A 16,180-nucleotide genomic window follows, 5' to 3' on the forward strand; every position below is an offset into this window, starting at 1 on the left:
TAATGAACATTAACAGAGCTGTGTATATTTATAGCGATCGTCTTGCTGGCACGTTTAAAACAAAATACACCTTACACAAAAATTAAAAATTAAAATTAAACGTTTACCATGTGCATTCCCAGGATGTAGTACATGTTAGTGTGGGAAGACTTTAGGAACGAGAAATATGTATGTCTAGCGAGTGATACAGCGCCGACGATTCTAACTTAGATCTGGAAAACAATGACATTATAGACTACTGCACAATATAATATGTTTTAAAAAATGTGAATGAGAATTTTCAGTCTCTGTCTACAGCGATCACTTAAAACTACCAATATTTCAGTAGGTTTTTTTTAAAAGAGAAAATAGAAACGAAAATAGCTAAATCGATAAATTTCAATTTATCCCTGCGTCGGTGTCAACATTGGCAAGTGGCTTTTAATCCAACAACAAAATTTTATTAACTGCTGATTCAAATGGATTTGATTTGGTGGATATAAATATGTCCATTTATAACATTACCTTAACTTTATTTAAATGTGCTGAATAGCATGTGTCAATTTCACTGCTGTGAATAACATGAGATGGTTTTTATTATACGCCCTACTGTAATAAATTGGATCCATTCAAGGAAGTTTCGCAGAGCTGTTTAGATTTCCGTTTTGTATAGAGTTCGCTATAAATATACACAGCCCTGTTAATGTTCTAATGAACCACTGGATAGCAGTTATGATGTATATACTTATGTGAACCGTGCTGGACCCAAGGGATTCATACATGAAATTGTCTCCTAGACAGGTTAAAGGGTAAGTCACTTATTTTTCTCAACAATGATCATGTACTGTGATTATCTGTATGCAGGTACCTATCAAGAAATAGATGAGTGTAGCATTTGTCAACGAAATGTAGCATTTGTCAACGAAATGTAGCATTTGTCAACGAAATGTAGCACTTGCCAACGAAATGTAGCATTTGTTAATGTAACAGTAGTGTAGCATTTGTCAACGAAAGGTAGCATTTGTTAATGTAACAGTAATGTAGCATTTGTCAACGAAATGTAGCATTTGTTAATGTAACAGCAGTGCAGCATTTGTCAACGAAATATAGCATTTGTTAATGTAACAGTAGTGTAGTATTTCTCATTGGAATAGACAGGAGTGTAGGATGTGTCATTGAAATAAGGAGGAATGTAATATTTGTCAACGAAATAGAGGCAATGTAGCATTGTTAATGAAACAGTAATGTAGCATTTGTCATTGGAATATACAGGAGTGTAATACTTGTCAGTGACATAGACAGGAGTGGAGCATTTGTCAAGGAAATACAGAAAATACAGCATTTGTTAATGAACCAGTAATGTATCATTTGTCAATGGAATATACAGGAGTATAGCATTTTTCAATGACATAGACAGGAGTGTAGCATTTGACAATGAAATATAGAGGAGTGTAACAGTTGTCAACGAAATAGAGAAAATATAGTATTTGGTAATGAACCAGTAATGTAGCACTGTCAATGGAATAGACAGGAATATAACACTTCTCAGTGACTTAGACATGAGTGTAGCATTTGTCAATGAAATAGAGTGGAGTATAGCATATGTCAGTGTCATAGACAGGAGTATAGCATTTGTCCGTGAAATAGAGAGGATTATTGCTTTTGTCAGTGACATAGACAGGATTATAGCATTTGACAGTGAAATAGAGAGGAGTGTAACATTTGTCAATGAAATAGAGAGGAGTATATTATTTGTCAGTGTCATAGACAGGAGTGTAACATTTGTCAATGAAATAGGAGTGTAACATTTGTCAATGCAATAGAGAGGAGTGTATCATTTGTCAATGAAATAGGAGTGTAACATTTGTCAATGCAATAGATAGGAGTGTAGCATTTGTCAATGAAACAGAGAGGAGTTTATATATAAACTCTTTGAAAAGTCCCATGAATGAACTTTTGTTGGCATCGGGATCATCGGGTTTGAAACTACAAGAAATTATTCTGAAAAATAAACTTCCATGGACTTTTTTTGTTCAAAATTGGTTTTTAAAAATGTAAAGCATAAAGTTTAATAAAGATATTAACCGTGATCCGAGCTGTATGCAGCAAAAATCAAAATAATTATATTTCCATAGAAACACTCGGCAGCCTTTCTAAATGACCGATGGCGCATTTAATCTGATAATTATGGGGATATAGAGCTGTTGATGCCAGCAGAAGGGCGTGAATATGCAGATTACTCATTTCTTCTGTTAGGAAATTTTTAATTCCTTCAGATCGCTATTCAAAGAAAATGTGATTTAAAAATCACCAATTTGTAGCCATTTTTTTCCCCATGCTACCTAGGACCGTGTTGTGCTGGGGCTCTTTCAAGGAACACATTTAACATTTTTTTCCGCCCTCTTTACTTGTGGTTGTATTACGTCATTGCCCCAAACGAAGTATAAGCTTGTCCTCAGGTCCACGAAAGCAAAACCAAGCAGGATGCCGCCATATTTGGAGAATAACCTTGAGCGTCCTTGCTTCGACGGGAAAAGAAAAAAAAACCCACATAAAATGCCGCCATATTTGGAGAATATGAACTCAAGAAAGATGACAGAGAGAGGTCGCCATCTTTGCTCTTGTTTTTCTGATTTTTCTCGTGAAGAAGGCCGTGCTTCTGGATGACTATTTACCGGTCGGAACACAGACCTCTGTTTTGAAAGGAAAAACTCCACCCCAGATCTATTAATATACCCTTACAGTACTTCAACATGAATTCTTCCTGTTTCTCTCAGTCCTGACCTGAATGAGATTTCAAGACCAGTGATCTTGGGACTTCAAACAGACAATGGATATATACGCTTGTAATTCTTAATTTTAGTATATTCGATAATTCTTTCTCTGTCTCTAACTTCAAAATCTAAATTCTCCCCCACCCCACTCCAGTACCAAGTATATCTCGTAACAGTAGTCCATTCAAACTGGGTTGCTACCCTTCATTACATGATATTATGCAAGCATCACTTATGTTATACAGTTAAACATCGACAATCCGGACGCCGATTAACCGGATGAAATCGATGCCCCAACCCCGTTCATTAAATATAAAGCAATTTAAACAACATTGTAGCCGCGGGTGGCCGAATGGTCTAAGACGCTCGCCTTTACAGATCACTTGCATCTCACAAATGTCCGCGTAGGTTCGAATCTCGGAGGTATGTGGGAAAGCTTGCTAGTAGCTTCCCGTTTGTCTGTGGTTCTTCTCGGATTCTTCCTGTACCATATATAATGGTCGTCATAAACAGTCCATCCTGTGCTGAAAATAGTTTCCATATCATTCAGTATGGAGAACTTCATACATGAATAGAATGGTACCTGTACCCATCTCTGAGTGATGTAAATCAATGCCCACTCATACGAGTACCTACCTCTGAGTGATATATACTCATTGTCCACTCATGCCAGTACCCATCTCTGAGTGATGGATAACCAAGGTTCACTCCTACAAGTACCTGTTTATGGGTGATGTATAATTTATGTCCACTCATACCACTATTGATCTCTGAGTGATGTATAAGCGATGTCCACTCATACCAGTGCCTATTTCTGAGTGATGTTTAACCAGTGTCCAGTTATACCACTACCCATCTCTGATTGATGTATAGTCAATGTCCAGTCACACCAGTACCTATATATAAGTGATGTATAATCGAGTTCCACTCATACCAGTATCCTTCTCCTAGTGGTGTATAATCAATGTCCACTCATACCAATCCCATCTCAGAGCAATGTAAATCAATGTCCACTCATACCATACCTTTTTAGCATTGTATATAATCAATGTTCACTTATACCAGTACCCATCTCTGCATGATGTATAAGCAATGTCAGCTCGTACCAGTATCCATCTCGGAATGATAATATCAACTAAATTTGTTTGTGAAACACACCTTCCTTCCTTCCACCTTCAAAATATGTTACCCTTGAGTCTAACACCGAGAGGTACGAGTACACCCAGGTACCAGTTTTAGTGGCATATATAAATATGTACTTTTCGTGCTAACCAAGTGTTCATATGGGTGTAGAGTTGGAAGGGCAATAGTTTCAAAGTTATGACCCAGGGGCGAAGTCCTTGAGGGTTAGGAATTGACCACTGGAGCTGTATCAGTTATATTTATAAATCTTTATTTTAATGCCCATAAATTGTAGCCTTTCATACCCTCAGCTAACGTATGTTGTCAAAAGAGTGGATACTGTCATACAACAATTTTCATAATTTGATTGCTATTTTGAATTTATGTAAAACGTCCACCAGCAACACCACCACCACCGCTCATTCCCATCTCGCGAGGACTGTTTCAAAATTTTAAATCTGCTATGCACATCTAAAGACCACTCCCAACCTTATATCACATCTAAAGACCACTCCCATCCTTATCTCACATCTAAAGATCACTCCTTATCTCAAAATCTAAAGTCTACATCTTGAAATCAGTAGGAAGAGTTGCATTACGCACGCAAGCGCGCGCCATCGGACAGGAAAACACATCTCCAGTTTTTCTTCGAAAATCTAAGATTAATGTATTAAAACTAGGTACACACTGCGTCATGCATGCAGACAGTGAAAACATTATCACACTATCCAGATAACCACTAATTAGGATTTAATCTCTTCTTTGCAATGCTTTGTACTAGTACCGACATCTCTCTCTCTCTCTCTCTCTCTCTCTCTCTCTCTCTCTCTCTTGTACAGATTGTACGTAATAAAGGGTATGTTGCTCAATATCTAGTAAAAGTCTTTTAATTGTTATGAATAGGATTTGTCTCATATTGTAGCCTTCTCATTTCTTGTTATGAGAAGGAATTACTCATTAGTTAAGAAATGTCTTTGCCCATGGAGAGAGAGAGAGAGAGAGAGAGAGAGAGAGAGATAGTTGCTGGCTCTCCTGAAAGAGGGTGTCACTCATAACGGTGTAGATACGGCTACATCTTGAGGAATATGGCAAACGGAGGTACTTCGGGATGGACTGTAACGACACAAGCCTCTTTGAGGTTCCGACGAAAGGACTAATTCGTCAGCCTTGTACGTAATACTTTCCTGGCTTTTATACAGTTTCTTAGGACGCAGCCAAATATGGTCATACGTCTAGTTCGTAAGCTCCCCCAGAATCTCAAAGTGAGGCTTCATAGTTTCTTACAGACTATCTTCTGGGTCTATGTACGTCATTAGACAGATAATTCTGCCACATCATCGCGTGGAGCTTATAGCTTAGTCAGTCAGAATATTTTAGGAATCCGCTAATTAGCAACTTACACAAGTCACCGAGTGTAGTTTTTTGCTGACTTACGATACAAGGGAAATGTGTAGTGCAAGAGGGTTTTGCCTTTTTTTCTCATAAGGGCGAAATCTTTATTAAATAGTATATAATTGTAATACCAAAATAAATGAATTTAATCTCAACACATTTTAATAGAAAATTACTGTCAATATAATTTAAAGAAAAATTACTTTTAATACAATTTAGAGAAAGTCTCAATCTTATTACTTTTGCTAAAAAAGTATATCCTAATATCATCAATAATTCCCCTTTCGCTGAATGCTAAAACTGGTAGCAGGTGGCCGAGTGGCCGAGTGTTAAAGCTCACCATCACGGATCACTGCCATATCACCTCTGTATCCGTGGGTTCGAGTCTCGGGCTTGGCCAATGTGTGTACGTGAGAAAGCTTGCCAGTAGGTTCCCGTGGGTCAGTGGTTCTTCCTGGTGTTTTCCCGGGTTCTTTCTCTACCAATTATACTGGCTGTCGTGTACAGACTGCCTTATGTTGTAAAATGGCGTTTAACACCATAACAAGAATATCAACAAAAAGAGCTATATTTGTTATTTCTTTCAGTAACTAGGTTTAGCTATACAGTATCGTCCGTACAAATAACGTGATAACGATCTGGAGTTAACTTGACTGTAACGTTTTTTTTATATATATTTATTCAAAGGCATTTTGTTTTGACATAACGAGCATTATTGATGTTAAATATGTTCACATTATGAGAACCATTCCAAGTTAAATCTGTGTAAAACCAATACACCATGAAATCGGTTGCAAATCACGTTGTCTTCACGTGTCAGCCTCTTGAGGTGTAAATAGTTGACATCTATGAAAAGTATTCATTGAAAATCAGTTTTACTACCTATGTGACCAACAAGTACACCACTGAGCAATGATGTTTATGCTACTGTGTGTGTTCGTGAGAGAGAGAGAGAGAGAGAGAGATCTGTATTTTTAACGTAGCTTTAACAATTTTAGTCATATCGCTACGTTGTATGCAGTGTGGCAGTTTATAGTGATTTCTAGCACTACGGCATCATGTCCCAGCCAATCACATTACCCTGACACAATGCCAACCAGTCCTAACATAAACATCTTAACGCTGCTGCTTTGTGTAACGTATGTTGTTTTTATTCATCCATGAATTTGAAAACATTCCTCTACCTCTCACTGTACAAATTCAGACATCCATCACAGGCTTTTGTACACACATAGCAAAACCATTGCCTATGATAATGACCCACGGTTATTAATGTTTTGATAATATAAAACATACCTCTGACCTGAACGTGATGATGGTCAGTAATAAATGAATATATGTCAAAAGAAATGATCAGGTAAGGTCCGATAAATTTGCATTCTGGTAGAAATACCTGCATTGTTGGAGCAATGCCTGAAATCCTGTATAGAAGTATACAATTAGGGATCAGCCACACTGAAGTTAATCAAACACTTTGAAAGTGATTTATCATTATGCCACACTTATCTGACCCTCTTGTGTATGCACCTCTCCTGAAGAGAACTTGACACGAATGAGAAACACATCTTTCTGCCTTTGCTAAAACACAAAGTAAATTGACATACAATATGTCAGTGAACAAAAACAACATTCAACAGATATTGTACTGTTAGAATATTGTAAAGTACCAGCCCATGTTTAACTCTTGCGTGTTGTAAAGTAGCTGCTCATGTTGTACACTAGAGTTATAAAATGCCAACCGGTTTTTGTACCTCTAGAATGTTATAGAATGCCAGCCGGTGTTGTACCTCTAGAGTGTTATAGAATGCCAGCCGGTGTTGTACCTATAGAGCAGGGGTCTCAAACTCAAACCACCCCGAGGGCCACATGAGGGCATTTACGATGGCCCAAGGGCCGCCGCCTTTGTTATCTCTCATGACACATTGTGACGCCAAGCATTTTGCGGGTCACACGATACGGCTTGGCAGGCCGCATGCTGATTTATAATTTTTAACTCCATTACCAACATTGTGACCTTCCCGTTTCAAGCCTAACGGAACTTAAATACTAACACGACGTCCATATTTGTGTAGGCGAGTATGTGTTGTTCACACGACATGAGTGGTGCAGTTCATAGTGTTCCATAAACTGCAGATAATTCCATAAGTTTCCATAACGAGATGTACTAGCTTATTCCTTTCTTCCAATTTTTGTGTGTGGATATATTAGAATTAGACACTGCATTTAATATATGCAGACGACAGTGTTTACCTTCTATGTATGTGTAGATCCTGAATCCACCCCTTCACTGAATATGGACTCCTCCAGCATTCAGAAAATGTCAGTGAACAAGCTCATCGTTAACACTGAAAACTTCTATTTGGTTTAAAACGCGAATAAGATGACAAAATATTGGTACCGCTTGATCACATAAATTAAAAATCAGTCAATGAAATGAGTCAGATATGATGAATTTTTATATCACTCATGCTTTTGGTTTTTAAATGGGGTGGGTGTACAAACAGCTAGGAGTGTTGGCTGACATATAGCAGATATTGTACCTCTAGTGTGTATAGTGTGCTAACAGATATTGTACCTCAAGTGTCTATAGTGTGCTTACAGATATTGTACCTCTAGGATGTATATCGTGCTAACAGATATTATACCTTGTGTGCCTGTAGTGTGCTAACAGATATTGTACCTCTAGTGTGTATAGTGTGCTAATAGATATTGTACCTCTAGTGTGTATAGTGTGCTAACAGATATTGTACCTCTAGTGTGTTATATTGTGCCATCAGATAGTGTATATTTTGTGAGTCATAGAGCGCTAGCAGATATTAAACCTCTAGAGGACAGCTCCGGTAACCTAAGTGATAAGAGCGTCCGCCTCAGATGCAAGAGAACGCGGGTTCAAATAAAATTTTATCAGATATTGTATCTCTATTGTGTTATAGGGTGTTATTAGATATTGAACTTCTAGTGTGTTTTGGGGTGTTATCAGACATTGTATTTCCATTGTGTTACAGGGTGTTATCAAAATATTTTATCTCCACTGTGTTATAGGTTACTACAAATATTGTATCTCAATTGTGTTATAGAGCATTATCAGATATTGAACCTCTAGTGTGTTATAGATTGTTATTAGATATTGTACCTCAAGAGTGTTATAGAATACTACCAGATAGTTTACCTTTAGAGTATTGTAGAGTGCTAGCAGATATTGTACCACTTTATATGTTCTCCTTCATTCAGTGTTTGAACACCTACCTACCTACCTACCTACCCACCTACCTACCTACCTACCTACCTACCTACATACATACAAGGGGCCCCGAGTGACCGAGTGGTCTAAAGCGCTCTCCGTTACGGATCACTGCTATCTCACCTCTGTCTGCGTGGGGTCGAGTCTTGGATTCGGCCAATGTTGGTATGTGAGAAAGCTTGCCAGTCAGTAGCTTCTCGTGGGTCGGTGGTTCTATCCGGGGTTTTCCCGAGTTCTTCCTCCACCATTAATACTGGCCGCCATGTATAGCCTATCGTGTGCTGAAAAATTGCGTTAAACACCACAAAAACAGCAACAACAACCTACATACATACATACATACACATACATACATACATACATACATACTGTATCCGTCTTGCCTACACGAGTTTCTTTAAACTGAATACTTTCGTTTGGATAAATTCGCGAATTTAGAAATAAATTCCAAATATCTCTACAAAATATTCTCCTATAAACTAAATTAGATTCTATGCCTATATAATAGGATTTCTGCCTGTTTTTTTATGTAATAAATACATGCAGTTGGATATGCCTTAGCTACTAAATAAAGACATATTTTAATACCTGAAATTTGGCATCAAATTTCAAATTAATCTGATTTAGACGCCATTGTGTAGGACACATTAGCTGAGCGAAAAATAGGACTGAGATTTATAAAAGCGACAAGAGCTGTGGAATACTTGCTAGTTGGAGTAAATATGATGTTATTGGTCTCCCGCAGCGGGCCTTCGATCCGGACAATTTTACATGTACTGCATGCATAGCCTGGATACATCTGCCAGTCAAGAATGTACGGTGCCTGAAGAGTACAGAACATGTTAGAACCAAGTCATATAGCTTGCGCAGTTAATTGTGAAAAAGGAGAATCAAGAATCTTGAATTAGAAAACTTAATGAGAAAGCTTAAATGAATGTATACAATTACATATGTCTGTGTCCATGTACGTTTGTATGATATTCTTTCTGTGAGTAATATGTGCATAATTATGTCTACCCAATACATCTCTCTCTCTCTCTCTCTCTCTCTCTCTCTCTCTCTCTCTCTCTCTCTCTCTCTGTACAATATAAACTTTTTGCTTTTTATATTTGTCAGGATAACTAATAACCCTCTCATGTGTATCAAATACAGTCTTGTTCTGTTTATCTGTAAAATGCAGGGATACGTTTGCCTATTTATATGTGATCAATTGAACTTGATATGCGAGCGGAACCGATTGTCTCAGAGGTTAAGGCGCTGGACTCGTGATCAAAAAGGTACTTGTTCGCTTCCAGCGTCTGATCAGTCCGAATGGGTTACAGTGGTTCGTTTTTGACCGGACAATTTACCATGTCTCTATACGATATAGCCTGAAATGTGTTGATGTGTTGTCAAACGCTTGGTTTGAAAATACTGCCTTGAACTTTTGTTCATGTTATGAATGATGATGGTGTCTAGTTTATACTTTGCTTATGGTTTCTAACTCATACTTTGGTGGTGTCTGGTTCATATTGTGAATGATGATGGTGTCAAGTTCGTACTTTGCTTATGGTTTCTAACTCATACTTTGGTGGTGTCTAGTTCATATTGTGAATGATGATGGAGTCAAGTTCATACTTTGCTTATGGTTTCTAACTCATACTTTGGTGGTGTCTAGTTCATATTGTGAATGATGATGGTGTCAAGTTCATACTTTGCTTATGGTTTCTAACTCATACTTTGGTGGTGTCTAGTTCATATTGTGAATGATGATGGTGTCAAGTTCATACTTTGCTTATGGTTTCTAACTCATACTTTGATGGTGTCATGTTCGTATTGTGAATGCTGATGGTGTCTAGTTCGTATTGTGAATGCTGATGGTGTCTAGTTCGTAACCTCAAGGTTGGGAATAAGAGATATCTTGACTGGAAAGTGGTATCATCAGAAAATAGATGTGTTCGATAGTACCTGTATACCGATCCTTCTATCGTTTCCGTCAGTGTATAATGTACGGAAATTCCCGAGTATTACAAACGCATTCATTTTTCATGCCAAAATAATTCGAGAACTTATATATATATGAGTTGGGGCCCCGAGTGGCCGAGTGGTCTAAAGCGCTCTCCGTTACGGATCACTGCCATCTCACCTCTGTCTGCGTGGGTTCGAGCCTCGGATTCGGCTAATGTGGGTATGTGAGAAAGTTTGCCAGTAGCTTCTCGTGGGTCGGTGGTTCTTTCCGGGGTTTTCCCGGGTTCTTCCTCCAACATTAATACTGGCCGCCATGTATAGCCTATCGCGTGCTGAAAAATGGCGTTAAACCCTACAACAACAACAATATATGAGTTAGTTACGTTTGTCACAAATTCATTTTAAATATTACAAAAAATATTTATATTTATGAACCTTTGATCACATGTTTGACACGTATCACGTACACAAACATGTCGAGCGAATTTGACATTGAGAAGGATATTCGGGCCATCTAACTTTTGGAAATATTTCGCATTAAACAAAATGAGGAAAAAATAATTATATTGTTCAGTTATTTACAACCGTAAGCTAATATCTTTAATAAATGTATTCCTTTATAGGCCCAAGAATCATCCGACGATTTTTCTTAGAGCAGTTCTTCTCTTCTTGAATATTTAATAAATCGGTGTGTTTGTTATATAATCATTGGCCCTCTCTGAAAAATATCTTAATTGGATGTTGGCATCCCACTCAAGGTTTCCCTGCCTCTAATATCAAAACAGTAGCTAATAAATTATAGACTTCCGTGTCAACACTTTTTTTTATGAGCACACTGGCTAATGTCAGTACAATATCTCCTACAGTTACTGCATAAGGTGAATCATCCCATTTTAGTTTTAAATAACAATTTACACAAAAACATAACATAACATAACATATTAACCAACTATGAGGTACTAACCATTTACTTGGGAGGGGGCGCGATTTTTCTTCAAGCCGTGACAATATTTTTTTTATATCTCAAAATATTTTATTTTTTAAGTAATATCATGGATATAAATAGGGTGTTTATTTTGCAATACTATTTGCAAGAATATTTTTTTCCAGAGCCAATTGAGCGCCTAAGTTTTATTTTAAACGCTAACAACACCTTACCCATAAAGTTAAATTCTTGGTCCCTTATATAACTACTGTACACCATGGTGCGGTATGTTCAGAAATACGGTTGTATAACGCATTACAATTTTGTTGTGGTACGGAAGCCTTTAATATGCAGGGGCATTATACGCACACATGGGGATCCAATTTTTTCAGTATTTCGGAACCAAATATTACACAATAGACTAAAAAATCGTGTTTCTTGAACAACGTCAGATTGAATTTCTCTCTTAACATACTTATATAAAATTGCTTCGATGAATTTTTTCTTCTTCATTTTTCCAGGCTTATGGAACGAGCTGGAGTTGATCCACGTAGAGCAAAAAGTATGCCGTGGTTTGACAATGACCGGGATAACTTCACGCATCACGCAGAATATCTACAGCGCTTGTCCAAGCTTCGTGAAGAGCTGGTCAGCCAAGAACATGTTAATTTGGCAAATGCACTGGAGAGACTGCACATGCGCAGTTATGGGCGGGAATATATTTTTAGCCGACCCAAACCAAAAGGTCGACACTCTCTCCACGCTGAGACTCAAAAAAGGAAATCACTTATTACAACGTTTGAACGGTTCCAGCGTATGCGTCCTAAAAGAACGCCACCATTGATAATGCCCCTAGAAGGAAAACAACTTTTAGAACCAATAGAACATGAAAAGGACAGGGGTGAGACAAAAGAGCAACCAACACCACAACAGTTGCGAAAGTCAGTAAATGAAAGCGTTCGTATAAATCTAGAAAGATTGGTGAATCACAATGCCAGCATACCGTCTATCAATAGAAACTCATCAACGCATAAAGATATTGTAGTAGAAAATACCCAATCCAAGATAAATTCGCATGCTTCGAAAAATAATTATTCTCATGTTGGAAATGGCTTTCATATTGAAGATAGAAATAGTCTGAGAAAGTCGATAAGGCATCCACAACGGACAAATAGGCAAGATTTAGAGGACATGATCTTGGCTCCACAGTCATTTCAACTCGACAAAAATGTCAATGATCGGATGCCTTCAGATTATTACTACGTTTATTACATCCCCGCGCCGTCGCCGGCCCAAACAGAGGATGACTCAACGTTTATGTCACTTCCATCTCTTCCAACCACCAGCAGCATGCAGAGCGACGACCGAATGGGGCGTCACTCACTTCCACCAGACATGAGGCATTACGATCATAGAGCATTGCCACGAATTACAGATTGTTCAGGTTCTATAAATCCCTATCCAGTCTCTACTTGTAACGAATCCTGTCCTATGTTTGTGTCGGGTAACAAAGTGGAGTCGCATTCCCATAACCATCTGGACGAAAATAATGAGTTAGTGTCACCAGCGTCTTATCGGTTTGAGAGTAAAGTTGGGCGGGACAAAAAGTCCAATACAAATGGCAGAAAGAGATCTGAGCACACACCTGAGATTGAAAGAGGTTCCTACGTATTCGAGGAGAAGGGTAGGAAGCAGATTGTAGTATCCATGCCGGCTATTGTGTTTAATGCCGTGCAAACATCCGACGATCTTAAGAGAGGACCACCTAGCCCTGAGCCTAGTAAGGGATCGCTGTTAAAAGCGTTCAAAAAGAAAGAGATTCGCCAGCGCGAACTTACTAATTTACTCCAAGATGTGAAGGAATTGAATAAAAGAACTGAAAGTCTTACGGAAGCTGCAGCATCCCACGTGTAGTGTTATACTAAAAGCAATGTTCAAGTACATCACAGCATACGAAGTCACCTTAACGTTTATTTTCATGCCCTACACTTATATAAATCACTACTGAATTTCTGGTGATACAGCATTTGAGAGGGTCGCTTGATTGGGTCTTTTGTCCCCTGAAATAAAAGTGCGGAATCGAAGTCAGATAGTGAGATGTACATACCCTCACTAACAACAGGAAACATTATGATAGTTATTATATTATAGTGTATTATTTTTTATCCCCCCCCACCCCCCAAAAAAAGGAATCATTTAGCATATTTTAGATTGACCTGAATCACTTCTTCAGGAAAACGTTATGGTCATCCAGCGAAAGTAATGAATATAATTCTTTAAATATGTATAATTCTTATATATATATATATATATATATATATATATATATATATATATATATATATATATATATATATATATATATATATATACAAGAATTAGCTGATGCATGCTGTATAGGTCTGACAGTAATCCATTCTACATGAGTATTTATGCATTAGAAACCATGTCTTTCATTATAACATATTATTACATATGACATTAATTTGTCTTTTGAAGAGTCATGTTCTTTGACAAACATGATCCTAATACACGATACAATGACGTACAAAGATATTTACTGTTGCCTCAATAAAAACTTCATCGCAATTTAATCTTCCGTATTATAGATTCGATTTGAATATATAGTAACAATGTTATTACACGTTTGATTACATTTTATACTTACAGCCCTGATTACTAATGATGGTATACACTATTTATTCCATACAACTTAACTTTCAATATCTTCGTGAAGCTCGTTTTTCAATCCACCTTTCTCTTCCGTGCATACTGGTATGCTTCAGCTGAATCATAACTTGGTTATAACTAAATAACAGCTTACAGGTAACTTGCAAGCCGATTGATAAATCACTGCACACCACGTATCAATCACTTTTAGCCAGTCACTGCAGTCCATCTACCAACCACTTTTAACCAGTCACTGCAGACCATGTACCAACCACTTTTAATCAGTCACTGGATACCACGTACCAACCACTTTTAACCAGTCACTGCAGACCATGTATCAAGTACTTTTAACCAGTCACTGCATGCCAAATACCAACCACTTTTAACCAGTCACTGCATACCACTTACCAACCACTTTTAACCAGTCACTGCTGACCAAGTACCAACCACTTTTAACCAGTCACTGCCGACCATGTACCAACCACTTTTAATATAAAATAAGATGCGGATTCATTCCGCCAATGAAGAATTAAACCCAACAAAGTCTTTGGAGGACTTTAAAATTGTGAGAACAATTTAATTGAGATATGCAAACTCAAATAAGCATTGTCTAAATAGATCAGAGGAAAGAAACTTAAATATATTAATCAAATATACCATTGTGTAGAAGATAATACTTTTGCTGAATGTTATTGTATCTAAAATCCTGAAGAACTTTTGTACGCGCAACATCTTTTTTGAAAAATATTTTCAAATTTGGCGATGTTTTGGGTTTTTGAAACAGATGCAATACTGAATAACGATTAAACGTATCATTCCAAAGAAATTTAATTCGTATCAATCCTTGGAAAGCTGTTATGCATGGAGAAATTACATTAAAAATTATTGCTTTAAAAACTTATTTGACCTAATGAATTATATTAGGGTTTACTCCCAAACCGCTTGTATTTTCTGCACGCAAATCTGTGCTCAGCATCACTCGTCCTGTGGCCCTGTGTTCATTTCTGTTTAATTGGTGATTACTTACTTTTAACTGATTGAATACATACTGCTTTCTGAGTCTAAACGTTAACCGCTATGGAAGGCATTCTCGTAGAGTATGTCAACTTCGCTTTGTTCTGGCATTTAAAAGAACCTGCAACAGAGTATAACATGTATTTTTATTTCATATTCACATATCCTATTTCGTATTGACATGTAATAAAGTGTAACAATGTTGCCTTAGTAAACCGTTTACAAAACTGACAATTTTGTTGTACGTTTATGTAGACTGAATAACTGATTTATAGTGAAACGAGCCTTCCATTGATGTGAACAAACAGCACTTATAAATACAAAAATCACGCTTTTCACTGGCATCCACGACAAAAAGTGCACAGGAAAAACGCGTGCCGACAAAATATCACAAAAATGTAATGCACATTTTATTTGTATCATAAAGAAAAGACCAACAAATGCAGCATCAAATATAATCAACCATCGTTTATTCATTGCTATCGCAGTATGCCGAAATACAGAGTTAAAGAACAAATACCATTATCAATTCATTTATATATACATGTGTGTGTGTGTGTGTGTGTGTGTGTGTGTGTGATCGGAGAAATATAGCGTTATTGATTTTTCATAAAGATCAGTCTCTACTACAATACGACTGATTACTTGGTTTCTTTCTTAGTTTTTCAATGGTTCTATGCAAAGCAGTATACACAGGCAATCTTCTGGCTGGCTCTAACGAAACTCCTATTAAACAACGCTGAATAATCTTTCGAGGTGTTTCTAAAGTGCTGATAGAGTATGTGTCGGTATGATGTCACCTGTTCATTATAATGTGCAATTTTGCTGCATACAAAACTACCCAGAATACGCCCTCGTATAGTTTAGACAGTTACCAGTAATTTATAACAGCTGTAATTAGCCACGACATTCAAAATGGTCACATGACTAACGGTTGCGTTATTCCACGTGTATTTAACAGTTGTCAAGCATACGTTTGTATCAGTATAAAAGGGGGGGGGGGGGGAGTCTCCTTTAAATAACTGTTTGAAACTGTTTTCTTTTGTCGGCGTGCTTTGGTCAGGACACCGTTTAAACCACATGTTTAATTTATAGAATATGATTGGATTTATGTGC

General features: G+C 37.4%; 1 protein-coding gene across 5 annotated transcripts in view; it reads left to right on the plus strand.

Annotated features, from left to right (window-relative positions):
- Positions 1–15,298, plus strand: part of LOC149790571 (uncharacterized) — an 80,946-nt gene extending 65,648 nt beyond the window's left edge. For 4 of the 5 annotated variants that reach the window (XM_089972642.1, XM_089972643.1, XM_089972644.1 and 1 more), the window contains one exon: positions 11,902–15,298. In XM_089972642.1, the coding sequence (XP_089828768.1) occupies positions 11,902–13,294 (1,393 nt within the window). In that variant the 3' untranslated portion in view covers positions 13,295–15,298. Of the gene's footprint in view, positions 1–42; positions 789–11,901 lie in introns of those variants that run through there. The other variant, XM_089972645.1, reaches the window with a different exon arrangement.
- The last annotated feature ends 882 nt before the right edge of the window (positions 15,299–16,180 follow it).

The sequence above is a fragment of the Sinohyriopsis cumingii genome, chromosome 10 (assembly GCF_028554795.1).
Source record: "Sinohyriopsis cumingii isolate HCF-2022 chromosome 10, ASM2855479v2, whole genome shotgun sequence".
Classification (NCBI taxonomy): Eukaryota; Metazoa; Mollusca; class Bivalvia; order Unionida; family Unionidae; genus Sinohyriopsis; species Sinohyriopsis cumingii.